General features: G+C 39.0%; 1 protein-coding gene across 1 annotated transcript; it reads right to left on the bottom strand.

Annotated features, from left to right (window-relative positions):
- Positions 1-2551: 2551 nt before the first annotated feature.
- Positions 2552-19005, bottom strand: LOC140236511 (inactive pancreatic lipase-related protein 1-like). The gene is made up of 6 exons (XM_072316434.1): positions 18869-19005; positions 6343-6411; positions 5656-5933; positions 4469-4700; positions 3788-3924; positions 2552-2959 (listed from the first exon to the last, which is right to left on the bottom strand). Exons 1-6 carry the CDS (start codon positions 18915-18917, stop codon positions 2552-2554), a joined length of 1173 nt encoding a protein of 390 aa, XP_072172535.1. The 5' UTR covers positions 18918-19005.
- Between the last annotated feature and the right edge of the window lie 1030 nt (positions 19006-20035).

Raw genomic sequence — 20035 nt, 5'->3', positions numbered from 1 at the left:
TAAAAAGACAGAAGTTGAAGGATCACATATTACACTTCTGTATAGACTTTTGAAGCTTATTCTTTAAATCGAGTTCTGACTTATGGAGTGCGTAAGAGTAATTTCGAGACTCCAATGACGACCAGATTATAAACTTTTGTTACGTGTAAAGCGATAATAATTTCAAATATGACATATACACAAATCATATGATTTTTTTTTTACAAAAATAATTTTTCGTTTGTAGTTTCTACTCACGATAAATCTTACATATAGCGGTGTTTATTATGATAAACTGCAATTGTTTATAAATATCGTATTTACAGTAACATACAGCATAACACAACGCAACATACATTTAAATCTCGTCTGAAGTGTGAAGTTGATTTCGAATTTCATCTGATGACAATTTATTACTCCTTCCAAACTGTATCAGAAATTCTGTTAACGTTATTTGGTCTCTCATAAAGCAGAATGAAACCAATATGGTAATAGATTTATACATTCGGACTGATTTGTTTTTTAATATGTCAAAAGTATAAATTTGCTATACATTGTATATGTCTAATCACATGACTATACAGGAACTGAAGACTATTAGAAATTCATTGAAAGAATGCTCAGCTAAGAAATTAAGGCACAACTCCACGCTGTGGAGATACACCAGCGACGTGTCGAAGTCTTTGACAGTGACCATAGCATGCGTCCTCCTGCAAAATGCTCCTCGCTCACCGCCCAAGAACTCGACAGCGTCTGTCTGAAACCAGGCAGACGCGCGGAGGTATATTTGACGTATTCCTACAGCAATCGTAAGATGGCATACCTTGCAATATTCTTTTTTTCATCATAAATAGAAGATGTACTTTGCTGATTTCTGACAGATGATAACTTTTATCCTATATCAAAATGTCTTCATGGGATAGTGTAAACTTCCCAAACAACACATTTAGACTGTTTGCAATGTAGCTTTATTCATCTAATGTTTAAGTGTAGATGAAACGAATATACAGATGCTGAGTTAATCTTCATCCCCTTTCCTGAGAAAATTTGAGAAATGAATGAAATGTGAAGCTGACTATTTTGTTTTACAAATATCTGTATATCCTAGTCTAAACTTATTGCAGAAAGACGAGAGAGGCATATACATAATATACATAAACCGACGTGATCAATGTAATATTTGTGCGGAAGAGACAATGGTGTATACAAGATAATTTTTCAAAAGATGGGTCACGAAGGTGCATCAACAACACTCACGTTTTCACAGTGTGCACTCACAACTTCGTTCATTGCGAGTATGAAAACCACACCTACTGTTCAAGTCTGTGAATCTGCTGTAAAAAGTCGAGTATGATTTATGAGGAATGATCAAGAAATACATTAAATTGTCTTTCACAATAACACAGCAAAAGACGTATTTTGTGTCAGTGCATGAAAAAGTGGAGAAAATCAATCTATAGGGTCAAAACCAAGACATTCACTATTGATAATAATTATATATTTTTTTCAAAATTGGTATGCATAGAACTACACGTTATAAAGGCATGAATGAACCACGGTATGTTGAAGGCACACCATTGTTGCATTATATATTCATTTATGACAAAATCACATAAAATAGAAACTTCTCTGTTCTTGCTGACGTCAACAATGTCGATTACGATGGATATTAATGATAATACAAAAATATAGTATTTTTATATAACATTCGTCATTTCCACGTGGTAAGATATTGTCAATTCAGGCTGTTACATAGCGGGTGACCAGTGCACAATAAATGTATTTATATTACATGCATTTCATGGTTATGAAGGTATATAGTCATGGCCAATTCAAACCTTGGCTTGCACTCGATTTGTTCGGCAATATGCAAATCCCTGAAATATTTCAAGCAAAATGAGTTCAGGCTATGAGGAAAAATGAGAAGAAACAGGTACGAAACACGCATCATTTTGTTGGGCTAGATATGCATGACTTAATTTGAATACAGTATTAAACAAAAATCATCATTTTCTACACAGTCTGAGAGAAGTAGGCACCAGTTCCCTCACGATTCCTTTTCAGGCCAACAAGCGATGGGAGCCGAACTGTTTCCGAACTGCCGAAGCTCATATCGTTGGCTTTTCCTTCAAATGTCACGACATAATCATAATGTCGCCTGACAAACGGGATGACGCGCTTTTGATCCAAATGTCATTGACGAAAATAACCTAACTATTTTCTTCTTTATGTATATATTGTCGTCAAGCTAAATAGAACAAAACAGACATCAGCCTTGTGTGGAATTCGGCCCGAGCAATTCACTTTCTCTTAAATGTGATTTGCGCGCCTCCAGCGGAAATAAAAAAGGATCAACAAAGGACATGGTTGCATTTCCGCAAGGTCTTATGTCTGGTAGCGACACGATCAAAGTTCATTCAGCACGGCCAAAGTTTCGCCTATTCAGCCATTTGATGCTCCGTAGAACTGTGCTGTATAATGTCATGAAACTTTGTTGAATGCTGCACGCATTATGTACCGCAGTCTTGTATAAGAATAAGGTCTCAATTTCATGATCAAAAACATCGTATCATTAGACGACAATATTTTTACTCTGGAAGCGCCTTTCTTTGTTTTTCCTGTTCTGCGCACTTCCGACAGCATGCCGCTTTTGTCGAAGGAGGTAAAACCGCCTCCAGTAGAACTTCATCTTGGTGCAGTATGGGCTGTGTCCTCGCGTGCTGAGGAAGAAAGACCCGTTGCTGTGTTGGGTGTCCGTGTAGTACCCCATCAACTTGCAGCCGGTCTCACCGCAGGACTGGCAGCGGCCGGCCGCAAAGTCCTCTTCGCTCTCGCAGGGAATGGCGGAGAAGCGACACTGCGGTAGCTTGACGGACTCGATGAAGTAGAGGTGCGATCGGGCGTGGCTGCAGCCGACCATCCACCACCGACAGCCAGGTTGGGCATATCCGCCGTTCGGGTAAAAGTCACTGTGACCCACCTGTTACCAAATGAGATTGTAACGAAAATCACTATGAAGTACCCGATATCACATCTCCTGCTCTTTATGGCTAATGAACCAATTGACTATTAAGAAAACCTTGTGGGTTTTAAACAAATCTAGCCTTTTGTCAAGGCCCTCTCGCTGTATGATGGTTATAACCGAGCGCGACAGCGCGAGGTCCAACTGAGCTGAGCTCACTTCGTCCTATTCGCTCACCACCATACAGAAAGAGGGCCTTGGCAAAAGGCTAGCACAAAATCCTGCAAATGTAATATTAGAATCTCTGAGAGATGAATCATTCAGCATGTTCAAACATCATCCACTTTCCAACTTTAATTTCGTTTGCACCTAATGTACTTTTAAAGGCAAAGCAAAATGTCACATTTCAGAAGTTATGCGTTTCAATAGTAAGCAAATTCTTCTAACATTCTGCAGCATCAGGAGTTCCAACGTTGACGACTGATGATCAATTTAGTTCATTATTGAATTACTGATGATGCCATCATTAAAAGGAAAACCTCACGACGATATAATTATTGTTGTCTTTAAGGCAAAACAAGTTAGCTTCCAGCAGTCAAGTCTGTTATATCATTCATCAGAGCTCATGTGAAATGGTTGCACTATTGTTGCTAAAATATTCCCGTCCCACAGTTTACCTACAGATTAAAATTACTGATATCAGAAAAGAGAGACACAATACAGAGAAAGGCAACAAGGTAGGCAAAGAAAAGAGAGAACAGACAGACAAACAGTTCTAAGATAATGATAATTCTACCTGTGTTACGACTCTAGCCCAAGAACTTAGAAGCCAAATATCAGCCTTACCCTCTGTGAGATGCCAACTCCACCTTCGCTCAGTTTACTCGAGTCCGTGTGTATGGCGTCAACGTAGAGGGCGTCTGTCTCGTCTAATCTGCAGTCAGGATCTGTTCCCTCAAAGCTTGGGCCTGCGGCATCGAGAGCTGTACGAATCGTAAAAAAGACAGATAAGGGAATTTTTTAAAAATAACAACATGAACACACCTACTAAATCCTCGAAAGAATGTCATACTGTTCGGACGCGCTAAAGAAGACGGTCTGACGGCACTTCTGAGTGGTGATAGTCAGTACTAGTACAGTGTATATTTGTAACATCAGGGAATCTAAAATGATCAACATTAATCCATCAACTCCAGGATATTATGATTCTCCACAGAGTTCATAATTGGCACATCTGGATCGTGGAAGTAGGCCTACGTGATCTAAATATCAGACAATTTCAAAACCTGCAAGTATCGGTATTGGAAGCACATGGTATTAGAAAGCATGAAAAAACTAGCACAGGAAGGCTAGCGGCGTTCGTGTTTTCATCAATTTAGGATTATCCAAAGACCGAAGAAAAGTTCCATTCCTGAAAAGGATACCTTTTAACTCATTCGTCTAAATTTGAATATAAAGATGTTCGTTTCTTGGAGTTTTTTAGTGGTCACTTAGATATCTAAGCCGAGGACGCAAATTCGTGTTTACCCGAGATTCTGCCTAGACCCGGCTGGCTTTGGCCGACGAATCCTGCAGCGTGTGCACCCAAGCTGTGTCCGATGAGGTGGAATCTATCGAAAGGCTGCCCAGTGTAACGTTGAAGGAGCTGGATGAACATCGCCACCTCCCGGCCGACGACGCGCATGTTTTGGACGGCTTTGAGGTAGTTGAGCGAGTCTGCGCCATCAGACCAGTCCACCAGCACCACGGCCAGGTCCTCCTGCGGGGCACAGAATCAGAGCAGCATGAGTATTCATGGCTTGAGTTGATAACTGACTACTCATTGCCAATATTCATCGTAAAGAGGTACGCCCATTACAAATGTATATGCGAGAGAGCATCCGAAGTCCAAATCCTTCCCGCTAGAAATACCCTTCGACAGGATTTTATTTAGGGAAGATGTATTAGGTGACACATTAAATTTTGCTCCTGCGACACCGTCTAGCTCCGGTCTAATTTTCTCCAAGGATTTAGGGTGAGGGTTGTGATAAGGTTTTAGGTTTGGTTTGATGTGGGGATTAGGGTTAGGGTTATGGTTGTGGGTAGAATTTATGTTAGAATTTATTTCGAAGTAGGAAATGTCATGGAACCGTTCTTCATAACCCTTTTAATGTATACCAATAATACCTAACAAAGCTAACCGAGCTATACTGATGAATGAACACAATAGAGTAGTGCTTATGATATTTCAAACTATTACATTGTATAACGAATTACCCTGGGCACACGCGACTGTATAATTTTTCTAGTGATGTTTATCATTACTGCACACTTCGTATTACAACAGTGTTTGAGATTATTTCAAAATTTTCTCCTAGTTTCAGTGACAAACATCGCAGGGTTTTTCATCTTTGCCAAACATTCGCAAAAGAATTACATTAGTGACAGTTTTAAGGACTCGGATAAATTAGGCTAGCATACGCAAGTAGCATGTTCTGGTAGAATTTTTCTGGAAGATGGAGCAGATAGTAGTATTTAACTCAGGAGAGCAGAGGGAAAGAAGTTGTAATGGTCTCTATAGAAGGCTATTTTATGAGCAATTATAGATATTTTATGGTAGAATGATATGGGGGGGGGGGGGGTTAATAAAAAAACTTTTAACTAGACTGAGTCCAGATACCTTGATGCCCTATACAGATATAGCACATAATTAGCTGTGATCATTTGATCTGTACCTTTTCGAGGAGAGCATCTCTCAGGTCAATAACCCACTGCTTCCACACCCCCTCTCCCCAGCCGTGAATGATAAACGTGATCCGTCTGTCACCGAGGACCTCCACAAGCGCTTCGCGCGTCGAGTTGGCGCGCGTCGCGGTCACGTGGTCGACTCGTGTGTGAATTTCGTAGTAGGTGTTGATTTCCTCCGGTGACAGTGGCGGGAAGAAGTCTCGGTGACAATTCAGGGAGGTGTCGAAACATCCCAGGTCACCGTAGCAAACTTCATTGCAGAAACCTGTGGGACACAAAAGGAGGACGTCTCCATGGTAACCAACATTCTTCACAAACTTAGTTTCTTTTTACCTATAAGAAGGAGACGCAATGGTGAAGGCGTGACGAAATATGGCAAAAGAACATTAAAGGTAGCTGAACGGAGCATCAATATCTGTCTGTGCACAAAATGATCAGCATGCTTAACTGATTAATTTTGTTCGCGACTGTCATCACAAAACGTAACTTCCGATGTTGAATCATAACGAATACGACTTTAGACTTATACTCTGAATTTACATAGTCATTTATTCATTATATTTATTTAAGCTAATTGATTCATTTATTCATGCTGACATCTATTTACTCTTTCAGTCATTTTATATTTAGTACATTCAACATGGCTGTGTCAAGCAAGGCGTCTGTAAACTCACCTAGCCAGGAGCAGAATGAATGCAACCAGTTTGGCGCTGCTCGCCGGACATCACCAGCAGAAACAGTCCCTGCAGCAAGAGCAAATCAAGATGGAGAAAGTTTGCAGTCATTTCATGTCATCACCATAGAAATAGCCCTTTCTGTGCATGTTCCCGATGTTGGCTCTCTACTCCTAGCACCCCCCCCCCCCATGTCCTTAGCAACGGCGACAGAAGCCAACAAAATGTTACGGCACATAGCACGAACTTGTCCCGACATTACGGAATGTAACATATTATGTAACACATGCACATTATCAATGACACTCTTTATGCGGAAATCAAAACACGGTTGAACGAAATAGACATTATAGAGAGCAATTGTTTTAGTTGTACAAGTTTCACTGATAAAACAATGCAAATGTGTTTGCGCGATTTTGTGTTAAATTATCTTATATCGATAATGTCGAAAAAAACGCGATAAAACGCACAGAGATTCTAAACTAGGGATCCGTGCACGGACAGTCTTCTTGGTCACTTGCTGTTCTGTGACGTAATACTGAAAAAAAAAAAAACCTTTGTATGGCTTATCGAATAGAATGGGCATTTCCCGAATTAACCAAAGGTTCAACTGACACGCTATCATTTCTGTTGTCGCATCACGCGCACAGGCACATGATACTTCTACCATGCACGCTAACTTAAAGCAGTGGTCAGTTTTGTATATAATCCTTCATGAAATTTCTTCATGAAATAATATGATTCTAACAACGGTTCAGGCAGTATCAACCTGGTAGGGACGTTTGTTTTTAGTGGAGTTTTTAACGCTAAGATGTAATTTTTCCTTTATTTTCTCGTCAGAAAAGTAAATTAAGGGATTCATAATTTGTTATATCTAACGAAAATTAGACAATTTTCAAGAAATCTATAACCATCTGCATGTCGGTCGATCATTGAATCAGGGAGTTATCAGACACACTCCTTGATTGAGTACAATTTAATTCCTAACATAAAGATTACTCATGTAAGTCATCTGGCATTTCTTCTGCTAGACCCGATGGTTATGGTCAAAATGTAATTTCATTTATTAGGCCTATGTGGGTGAATTGGTGACTACTCTTCTGAAATGTGTAATTGGAACTATAAGAGAACTCGTTCGTATCTGAAGAAGTCCTATAAAACATTCCTGAGAATATGTGACGGACATATCATGCTTAATGTAGGCCTTTAGTATGTATTTTTCGTGCGTGTGTGTATGGGCGTAGGAATGATGTACGGATATGTATGTTAATATGTATTTCTTAGTGTGAGTTCATGAGGATGTTTTATATCATGATGGAAATAAACCTCTCTACCCTTTCACTTAGTTACAGCCTACGCGCTCTCATTGTCAATCCTGTGACCTTTTCCAAAGCTCATTTTCTGGCTTGAAACACAACTGAAATTGGTTGCTTTTTGCATTTTATGCCAATATGCCAGTAATTCTGACATTTTAGGAGGAACTCTCACAAGGGTTGCTAATGACAGTCAGAACTCCGTTGTCCTCAGCGAACTTTTTCTCTCTATGTGTTTCTTATGCAACACACGGCCAAGTCGAAGAAAGTTATCCTGCCCAGTGTAAATCCATCAGTTTGAGTGTTACAAAAAGGTTGGAAGAGTGACATTTAAAATGTTGAATGGAGGACATTATTGGTTGTTTTAAGTTAACTTCTGCTTATTTTTCTTCATCATCTGGGACAGCTTACATCTTGCATCGTGTGGCAATTTAGATTATCACTGTTAACTTTGGGTTGCCCAGAACTGAACGTTATGGTTGCGCTAAAAATTCAAAACACTGCAGCTGTCCAGTCGAATGCAGTGCTAACTTCTACCTTGTGTGGGCGAGCAGTGGACTTGCGTATTAAATGGAATTTTTCCACAACTAGACTACAAAGCTAAAAAAAATAAATAAATAAATAAAAAAATAAAATAAAATAAAACAAAAACAAATTTCTTGCTACCCGCGTTAAACTTTCGCTTGAAAAATATAGGTGTATCACTGCATGATTTTTGCTATCGAGCATGTAACGAGCATGTAAATGCCATCGTGCAATTTTGAATTCCGAACGATGACGTCGTTCCAAAATGTTCATATTATCTGCTATAGTATTTTCTTTAAGTTTGCAGTTTTCACATCGTAATTGGCCTTGCCCTGGGGATTATAAGGCTCTTTTTTTTTTTCGTTTAGACGGTTTGTATGGAGCATCATATCTCGAGCCCTTAAACCCGAGACCTCTGGATCATAAGTTAGTTCATCTCCAACCAGCCGAGCCAGCTCGCCGCCCGTTTCTCAGCAATAATGACAACAATGAATGATATTATAACTGGAGTGATGATTTTACGATTTTGTCACGCAGGCAAAAACATTCACTAACAAACAGCCTGACGACAGTCAAACAATAAACAGTTCAAGCTGTTAAGTGAAATGGTTTGACAGCCACGCTGTAAACGCCGCAGTTTGACAATAATCAAACATATAATACCGACGTTTACGTCGAACTTTAAACTTTGACAGAAGTGTTTGTTTGTCATGCCAACATGGTGGCCAAAACAGTCATGTCATGAGCTTGATATCACCTTAACAACGATAAAAACAAAAATCCCATAAATAGACAGCGGTATTTGGTTGTTCAAGTGTCCAATGACGTAAGGTGAAGAAGAGAACTCAATGTCCAGTGAAAGACAGATAAATCACGGCATGAAATAAACACATGAAGAAGCAATGCGTTTAATGGCCTTATATCACATAGGTTTTCTTGGTCCAGTGTTGCAAGATTGCTGTGTTACCATGTAGGGAATGTTTATGAATTAAGGAAGCAACTCGGCGAGGTGCACGGATTGCGATATAGTGGATAAAACCCTCGACTTTAAAACGGAGGTCTCGAGTGCTTACGTCCCTGGACAAGCTGTAGGCCCTTTCACATTCATGGCAAAGCCAGGGTAATAATAATGACATGGTCCTCTGGAAGAACAGTGCTGAGTAAAGATGATGCCTTGGGCAAATAAGACCATATAGGATCTATATTATGTTCAATAGAAATAGAGTCATTGAATTGAAATGAGACAATATGCGAACAAACGAACATGTCCAAACATTTCCGATTGTGCAGATATTTCAGATAAATGGTACTGGATGAAATTTTGTGAATTAATGCAGCGATATGGTATATCATTACTTCCATCCCAAGTTGCCCTACATCATAGAATGTATGGGGGCTTTGTGATTTGTTGTTGTTGTTGTTTATTGTCGTCGTCGTCTCTTTATTATAGTGAGTAAGGTGGGTTGGCGGGTTTAATATAGGGCCTATACATGAACTCAGCGTTATCCTTATCTTAAATTCTTTTCATTCGACAAAAGGATCTTTCCACTGTACAACCAGTACAGGGATACTGAAAGTTTTACTTCCGACTATACAGCAAATCTGAGGAAGGCTTGGATTAACAAACAAAATCATCAGGTACTGCGCAGGACTATGTAGCACTTCAGTCTGTGCTCTGCTTAGGTGACAGGAATCATTCTAAGAAGTTGATCGTGTGTGAAACTGAAACCCTGAAATCCAACGATGTCATTGTAAGCTGCGAACTGTCAACAAAAAGCTAGCACGTTTTTCAAACGCAGGTATGCTCAAAATAATGGGGCGACGGGGTATCATTGTAGCACATTTCACGATATAGAACGCCAGGAAATCAACGTGTTTTCCGGTTGAAGGGTTTAAACCACCGACTGACTTTGAGGCGGAAATATTTCAACAATAAAACCTAAAAACATCAAACATTTATTTTTCACCGATCTCATTTTTTCAGGTGGGGTGGGGTGCGATATCGACCCCATCATGAATATAAGCTCCTGTTTGTGATTCCCGCTGAGGGGTTTATAAACGAGAACACTCCTTTTCGACATTCTTCTTACAATGCCATTTCCACCCACAACACAAAAATTATTTTTCTAACGAAGATCACAGATGTACAAAAACAGGAACTGATGACTGCTATGCGTAGTTATACATGGAACATAACATACATGGTATCTACATGAAAAAAAAAAACCGACAACTAGAAAACACGGCAAAAAAGGGCCAAAAAATCCAAATGGAGAGCCAAGGCAATTGATTTAATAGGTAGGGGGACAAATAGGCCTATACGTTCACTACACAGGAAATTGGAAACGATATCAGTGGGACAAACAACACATTGTTTTTAGAATAACAATGACATAATTTTATATGAATTGAAAACTTGAGATTGTTCCTTGGTAGACTTGATGTGAAGTTAAGATACATAATAATCATAATCGAATCCCATGTAAAGCAGATCACAGTTAAGATAATACTTTGAAAATGTATAGACCACTCCAGCAGAACAAACTGCTGATTTACACATCAGATATTGTGTGGATGTCGTATCCCTCCGAGCTGTAATATAAAAATTAATGACGATAAATGCTGCTGATTGCCCCATAATCACCACTGTGTCCTCGTTAAAGATGTTGGTGATTCACGCCACAAGCCATCATACAATGACGCGGCAAACCATTCCACAGTGAAGAAAGAAGACAACAGAAATCAGTAAGACAGGGAAACTGTTTGATTCCCCTCGCTCAGCGCCAATTTCTCACCGACAGAGTACACATTTACGTGCTGTCATCATCCGTCTCAGAGATGAAATCCATTTTACTGTTATTACGTCGACCTTTAAACGTCATTATTTTAGTTTGTGGATGATAAGTATTAAATTTTATGTTAGTTTGTATGGAAGCAATCCCTCTCGTTTTCTTTTATTTGTGTAATTTCAATATAAATATTTATTTTGAGTGTATTAAATAATGGTGTGTTGTTGTTTTTTGTCAATTAGGCAATTTTTTTTTCTTGAATCGTTTTAGTTTGAATGACATCTTATTCTTTGTTACAGTGAAAAAAAAATGTAATTTTGCATCGCACTTAACATGCTGGGGCTTTCTTTTGAAACAGTTTTCCGTAGACCTGAATGAAAACTACCCTATCAAAAAAGACCTTGGGAGATGTAATGAGTTACTTTATATTTCTGAAGGTTATAATGACGTATACTTTCAAACGATGACGAAAGGTTTTGGATCATTAGAAAAAAAAAAGAACAAAAAAAAATAAAATAAACAAACACAAAGACTGCAGCATAATGATGATGAGACACAGATCACTCCTGCAGAACGGAATACAGACCAAAGAATACTATGGGAAATGCCCAAACATCCAACAGTCTCATCGGCAGCTGGAAAGTGATGAATAATGGTATGAGATAGTCAAACATCATCGGGTCCTTGTTAAGATTCAGCGGTGATTCACCCCTCATGCGATCGCGCAATGACACGACAATCCGCGTGGCGAGGGAAACCGAGTCACATGATGTCGTTACAATTTAACCTCCTAATCTCTCACCCAAATCACCCCCCCCCCCCCCCAGTTTACCCGCCAATGCCCCATGATATTCACTGGTATAACATGACCACTCTATAGTAACGTCGACAAACCTGTCGAAAACTTTCGAAATTCTTAGAAAAGTTCATCTTCAGTCAGTACTATACAAAAAGGGGGCCAGTGACAAATCAAACAATGGAGAGGCTGATCAAAGACACATTGTGTCCTTGGATGTCAAATCCCCAGCCAAAATGGGAAGGGAAAAGACTTTCGAATAGCAACAGACGACGATGCTCTCAAGTATACAGGGAATACGACATTCCTTTTGCGCAAGTGCATGCTCTGCCATAAGCTGTGCTCACCAATAAAGGTGTCATGGCAATCCCAATTATTGAATGCTTACCTTGAAATTGTGCTCTCTATCAGTATGGCAATCATTACAATATTCCAACATGTCTGTCTTTCTGTGACATTCTTCTTTAGTTCCTTAAACATTCGTGGTATAGTTCGATTAACGCAAGGTGCGCATGTGGATGATCTCACTATTACGTGATTTAACCGCACAAATTGACTTTCAGCGTCACTTCAGGCAAAGTTTTCTATGGGACATTATTACTGGTTGATGCCACTCTCGATAATACGAGAAATTGAAACACATATCCAAATATGATTTTCTGCATTGTATGTTCTTAGCAATAATCGTGGTCTTTCATCACTAAATTATGGCTCCATTTTTTCCACAAAAAAAAAAGAAAAAGAAAAAAAAAAGTGGACACTCCTCAAAAGTATGGAACGCCACTTTCTTGTCGGTGTCGAAAATGCCTTTTCATATAAGGGAACAAGTCTTGTTCCCTTATGAAAAGGCATTTTCGACACCGACAAAAAACGAATTGAACTGCCGAGCGATGAATATTAAAATGAGAAAATACTCCGTGGAGAAATATTCATATTGCCCAAAAGAGACGGAATACAAAGTGGTATCTGAGTCTGAGAGTGTTAGATAAGTACGGGTTCTTTCATAATCAGAGTGTTACATCTATCGTGTACGCAGGTACTCTGAAAGATCGGGAGTTAATTCCAAGTTTTATGTACAAAACGAGCATTTGCATATGTTGTATTGTTTAATTTGAGAAAGGTGTTGGGGTTTTTTTTGTCAGCACAATAGAGTCATGTTGTATAACATATCCTACCATACTGATTGTCTCTCTTTATATCCTACAACATTCTTGATTCGGCCGAGATCTAGTTATAATTTCATTGTTCTTTAGCTTTGAGGTAAAATAATGTCTAATAGCAGTGCCAACAAAGAATAGGTCCAACCGCCTTTTCTTAAATGTTTTTTGATGGTATTGTTCATTATTGTCATTATCATGAACACTACAATAATCGATTATAACCATTTCAATAATCATTACTGTCATAATTCTTGTCGTTGTTGTCCTTATTGTTTTTGTTATTATCATCATTATATCCACTGGTAGCTCTATACGATATTGCAAACATTCAAAATCGTTATCATCAATGTGATATACCATCAAAGGAACCCAGTGTGTACAACGCGTATCGCACAGTCGGTAAAGCGGTTCAGACAGAGTTAGACTGCTGTGTTAAAAACCACCAGGGATCGTGGCGTCACCCCAACTCATTCACTGGATTAAGCTTCATTTAACAATTTGAGCTACTGCTCACAGCTAATCCCTGACATTGTCTCCCTTACGATCAGTCTCCTTACGAGAGGCATGTTCAAGAAGTCAGCGACATGAGCAAGTCAAGATTCTCCTACCGAAGTTGAAGTACATTATATAAATCAGGGAGGTGTCACATCCCTGATTATATGCACCCTGATGAATGTGGAACTTTTCGTAGTAAGAAACTGAACTGAAACTGACGACTGTATTATAGGATCCTACTTGTCTTATATGGATATATGCAACGTGGACAATGATTTGTCTACGTATAAATGTACGTATTCATTTTGAGGATAGGGAGCGGATAGCATGCAATATCAGTCAAATCGTCTTTTTGAAAACACTAACAGTAGTAGACAACATTGAAGGGTTTTTGTCTTTGTTGACGTACAATAGAAAACAAAGGTGCAACGTAAGTTCTCTCCATGAACACTATTGACAAATTCGTTAATCTGAAGGGCATTATCCCGAAGTCTTTAGAAGTTATTATGAAGACAAATTCAAGCTACACAAAAGACAAAGTTTCCTCGCAAACGGTTAGAAATGACGATTTGAATGTTTGGATACTTCGACCAGGGCGGGGAGTTGGCTCAGTCGTAGCGTGTCTGCCTCACGATCCTGAGGACCCGGGTTGGAACCCGAGTCTGGACTGAGCAATGTTGTGTGTAAACATACCGTCCCCTCTAGCAAGAGGCAAAACACTCTGTCCCTCCCTGGTCCCTCGGATAGGACATAAAATGGAGGTCCCGTGTATGAGAGAGTCACAGTTCATGCACGTAAAAGATCCCGCTTCATTCATTCATCGCAAAGAGCAGGGTGTTTAACCCGGTGAAGTGGTCCCACCTCACAACCAACTGGACCCCATGGAAGACCAGCTTAGCATAGCTGAATATGGGCTATCCAGCCATCTTCTCAGACGGAAATGAACAAACAAACAAACAAACCTGCTTTGACTGTCTGCCCTTTTAAAAGAATAAACCATTTCTTTCCTATTATCCGGATTACTTCATTGGATATGTGTTACTTTTAAGATCAGGTCTAATTTAGCATTTCTAATATTCTTACCAATTTTATAGGTATGCAGTCTGATTATCAAGGATAACTACTGTTGTCATCCCTCTAGATACTCGCAAAATCTTGAATGTACAGTGGATGACGTAATGAAATATGAATCAATCCAAATCAGTGAGATTATGAAGTTGAATCATGTGCTAAAATCGTCGCAAAAAAGAGCACCACATATCCACTCACGTATTCATCAAAATGCGCTAACCTCTTTTCCATACAAGAGAACACTTGGAAGAAAGATAGTCAACCTACAACAGAAGACAGAGAGTTTGATAATACAAGGAGAATCTTGAGTTAAAGAAGAACAGATTGGCACGATCTATCATAGCCCCACGCACTTGTTTCCGCGCGTGCCTGCTCGCTTCCTTTGCTTGTGGACTCGCGGGAATCTAAATCATCGCCAAACTCCCCACAGACGGCTGGCGGTAGAGAGACACCTTCAGTCATCTCCAAGAATCAATTAAAAAAGTCGGGTCGTGACCTCAATATCACACCCGACTCACCTGTTCGAAAGAATCTGCCACGTCTGGCATATGGGAGAAATGTGAGACGGTAGACTCCTTGCGTTTAATCCACCACTATGGGTTACCAATGATTACACATCTTTTGTGTAAGTTGTCCGCAGGCAAAGCTTGCTTTCTTCCTTCAGTTTTTGGCAAAACGCAAATGATGAGCAATGTAGAATTGTGGTAGTAATGGGCATGCATGTGGAAATCCGACGGCTCTTCAAAGGGGAATTACGGATCAGTTAAAGGTTAATCTGAAAAGAAAGAGTAAAATTTTACACACACACAGCAGTAAAATTATGTTCAAAATCGGATGAATATGAGAGAAGTTATGAAATTGCGAGGTTCACAATATTGTTGCCAAAAAAAAAAAGCTCTCAAACAGTTATTATGAATATACTAAGTATGCAAATAAGTGAATGAGCTGGTGGTATCATCCCCAGACAATTTTCCATTGATTTTGCATAAACACTTTACAAAAATTTCCTGTTTTCCGTGTTTTGTGTAAAACATAATGTTATGTGTTGTGTTCTGTTGGAAAAAAGAGAAGAATGAAAGTAAATGAATTGAAAAAAATCTTCTCTGAATAAGTTCAAATGATATCAGTCAGATATAATAGGATTTGAGAATGGAACATCATAATTGCTTTTGAATTGAAAAAAAAAAATCATGAATTTTGTACAAATCAAGTTAATCTTCTCACCCATTTGCCTATGTATATTGCCTCTTCACAAAGTGTTTTGCGAATACTATAGATAAACTTCACAAACCCCCCTTGGTATCTGTCCAATTTTGACTGTTGTAACTCATGAAATCTTGCTCTATCAGACTAGGGAGGTGAGACGAAGATCAGATAAACTTTCATCTTCACACAACGCGCGATAGAAATCAGAAGGGAGCTGAAGATGAGATTACTTGTCTATATATCTTTTGGCGTATTTTTTTAATGATACACACCGAATAAATCCAATAAACAATGAACATCTCCTCCTATTCATTCTCTTCCTTCTCCTCCTTCGTCCTTTCCCTTATTCTCTTCCCTGATTCTCCTCTCTTCTTCGTCTTAAAGGGAAGGTAAACCCAAAGAGCAATGTGGATTGAGTGAGAGCAGCAACATTAGTAGAACACATCAGTGAAAGTTTGAGGAAAATCGGACAATCGATGCAAAAGTTATGAATTTTTAAAGTTTTGGTGTTGGAACCGCTGGATGAGGAGACTACTAGAGGTTATGACGTATGAGTGGACAACAATATAAAGAAAATATAAAGAAAATTCCACAAAAAAAAATCATTTTTCATGAAAATTACAAATTCCATCAACTTGATACTGACATATGTTAAGGGTAGCAATTATTCCCCCTGCTTTCTGAAAGCGGTTAGTCAAGTGCTCTTTCATAATGCTAGAGAAGTGAAATTTTGTTGAACTTTCTTTATATTTAATTCCTCATCCAATACTTCGCCTTCCTCATTCTCTCCCTCCCCTCCCCCTTTTCTTTCCCCCGCCCCCCCCCCCCATATATACCTCATAATATTATAGAAATAAAGTACACTGCCATGACTGCAATGTGTGGTTCTCAAAGAACAAATCGTAAACATTACAACCAGCTTGACCAAGCACAACATGAAATTCTTGGCCACATGATAACACTTGAGAAAAAAAAAATGCGTCTCATAAGATCAAGGGGTGCTCAAAAGTCCCGCTTCCATTTGGGAAAGAAGATTCTTACCCATACATATCAAATCATCACTGTTTTGTATCACATGTCTTTAAGCTGTCTTTTTGTCAAAGGTTTCTGTTTTTTTTTTTCTTTTTTGCAAGGAAAACTACACTCGAATTAACTACAAGCTCTCGCACGTGCTAAACATAAGAAACGTCTAATTCATGGTCACCTTTTTAGGTAATACGAGAAGAAGCTTAACCTAGAATTGTCCATCGAGGTGACTTCCATAATACACATCAAAGAAAATGTCAAACAGGCACCGAAGGAAACACTTTCTTTCTCAACGCCTATTTCACAGGAGTAGGTTGATTTACAGTTTGGACAAGGACCAAACGCTGCCTTCAGATAAAATTATGCAGAAATTAGAAGAGATTTCCCTTTCTTTTCGCTGTATACCCAGAGGCCTTCTTCCAACGGCACGCTTCAAAAGAAATCATTCAAACTTTTTTAGCACCTCGCAAGGATATGAAAAGACAGGGACCTTCTCTTTTTTTTTCTTTCTTTCTTTCTTTTTCTTTTCTTTTTTTTTTCTGTGAGCGCCAACTGTATTTTTACTGCCCGTAAACTGATGCCATGCACTGTCGATTTGTCGAAAAACGTAACAGCACTTCCAATGTGTATTCTATGGGTAATGAATAACAGTATGGTTATAGGCATACAAACTGATAACAGACTGTCTTTATAAAATAAGAGACAAACAAGTAAATGCCCGTTAATTAATCAAAAGACATCAACATCTTTGTAGTGGCATTACAAACTTTGTTTTTAAGCCAGTTTTATCGGTTACAGCTCGTTATTCCGAAGGTTCGTTATTCCGAAGGCTCTTCAGTCCGAAGATTCCTTATTCCGAAGGCTCTTCAGTCCGAAGATTCCTTATTCCGAAGGTTTGTTTTTCCGAATTTCATTTTCGGATGAACAAATCTTCGGAATAACGAACCTTCGGAATAACGCCACAAATGTTCGGATTAACGAACCCTTTTTCATTTTCGGATTAACGAACCTTCGGAATAACGAACCTTCGGAATATCGAACCTTCGGAATAACGAACAGCACCCGTTTTATCGATGTAAATATAAGTAATGAAACATTTGTATAAGACAACAGTTGGTGAATTTCTTAGGGCTTTGTGACACATCAACACACAGGATGCAACAGCATCCTATAAGCCTTGTATACGTGAGCAACAGAAGACACTGGGAGCTATGAAGCGGCCTAGACGAAGACAAATTTACCTTTAAACTGTCATGGCATCAAAGCTGCCATCTTCACAGAAACACCGCAGAAAAGACGAATTTAACGATTGACTTTTTTTCTTTCATCTGTCACATTCCGCGCTGATCATTTAATACTGAACACGATAGGGGCATACAACCGAATACAACTATTGGATCACATCAACGCTATAAGGAAACTGACAGTCATTACGTGATAATGGGCCATAAAGGCGTGTTCTACATAATGATGAGAATTAGATCAACATGATTCCCACATAAACACGCCGAAGCTTTAGTTTCTTTCAACATTACCGCCAAGGTATTGTATTTGCCTTGCTCCATTGATCACCCTGCTGTATTGTTAGAGTCTTAGTCCGCCGCTTGTGGTATGATGTTAATGAGCACCTATACAGGTTGTTATAGACCGCCAAACACGCAGACATAGTAATGATTGAGGCGTAATTTATCGACAAGGAAAAACAAACATGTTTTGCTTTTTGGAAGTCACAGAATAGATGTCATTTGACACAAAGGTTTTGTTTGATTGCTGTTGCAGTCTGGTAATGATGTTCATTCTTTACTTCTCACATTTTCCAGAGAGGAAAATGTGCAAAATATCAGCGCGGTGTCCATTCTATGTCACGCAGAATACCCAATAAAAGCTGGCTGCTGTTTAATTGCGCATATGCTAACACAGGAACTGGAACTAGTTTAACGTGACGTTATTTGTTATGCATTGCCACAGCGACTTAAAAAAAAGGTACAATGACTCGAATAATGACGAGAACACAAACTCGAATCCGCTCTCTGACTCAGTGTTACATACAATGTCTGTAGACAAAAATCGCGCAAAATAATTCTTATGCGGTAAAAGTTTCGTCATACTTCTTCATAATATGATTTGAATTAGACAGACACTCACCGATTGAAGCGAGGACAAAAAGATACACCAAGAGTTCAGGTCTAGTCATGGTTTCCTCGTCAAGTCCCTACACTCCAACTCCACAGAAATATCTTGCTGGACGATAATTTAAATGGCGATATCAAGCACAACTCTTCAAAAGCTCGGAGCGATCTAGCCACAGGTGTACCGACCAGTCAGACGAAAGAACAAAATCAAGTTTGCGAATACAACGCACTATCGAGGACGCGTCACTTCACCTGCGGAAAAGAACAAAGATATTATCGATCACAATTTGATGATAATGTATTCAGAGAGGTCGTGTTACCACAATCATCAAGAGATAAGTGATGTTCATATTTACTAAAGCATATCGTTTACAGTAGCTGTCTTAACACTGCTCAAAGTACCCGATTATATAAGCGACGGAATCTTTTCACAATACAAAATTGTACTCCTTGTAACTCACACGATGGAATCATAAAGAAATCTTATCTACATAAAGGGATTTGCCTGTTTATCTACATGGAATTTGCCATTCGATAAATCAAATCTTTGACACAGGAACAGGAAAAAATGCTTTGTTGCCTTTCAAAGGCTGGTTCGAAGAAATTGAAATGTAGTAGACCACGACCCTTTGCGTGTACTTTCCTGGTTTTGATTTTCTTTCTAAATCAAGAAGTTTCGGGATCTGTATTTTCCCCCTGTTTTTAGGTCCTTGGTTTTTATGCGTTTGCATTTGCATACAATACTCTAATCACAGTATAATCTAAATGACGACAAATGCGAGACTCGTTTAAAACTCCATGTTAGATCATTCATAGGCAAGGCATGATCCCTTTAATTAAACAATGACCTTCAATAATGTATTGTTATACTGGTAATACAGTGCCAAAGAGCAGCTTGAATTAGTGTCCATAATGTGCTTAAAAGTATGTTCAGTTTGTTGCTGGTTGACACAGATGACATCCAATCAGTCGTGTCCACCTTAAAGGACAAGTTCACCTTCATTAACATAAGGATTGAGAGAATGTAGCAAAGGGGGTAACACATCATTGAAAGTTTGAGGAAAATAGGACAATTCGTTCAAAAGTTATGAATTTTTGAAGTTTTTGTGCAGTCACCGCTGGATGAGAAGACTACTGAAGTGTATGATGTCACATGCGTACAACAATATAAGGAAAATAT

The sequence above is a fragment of the Diadema setosum genome, chromosome 13, assembly GCF_964275005.1.
Source record: "Diadema setosum chromosome 13, eeDiaSeto1, whole genome shotgun sequence".
Lineage (NCBI taxonomy): Eukaryota > Metazoa > Echinodermata > Echinoidea > Diadematoida > Diadematidae > Diadema > Diadema setosum.
Note: the sequence above shows the minus strand (reverse complement) of the source record. Positions and strands in the feature narration are given on the sequence as shown.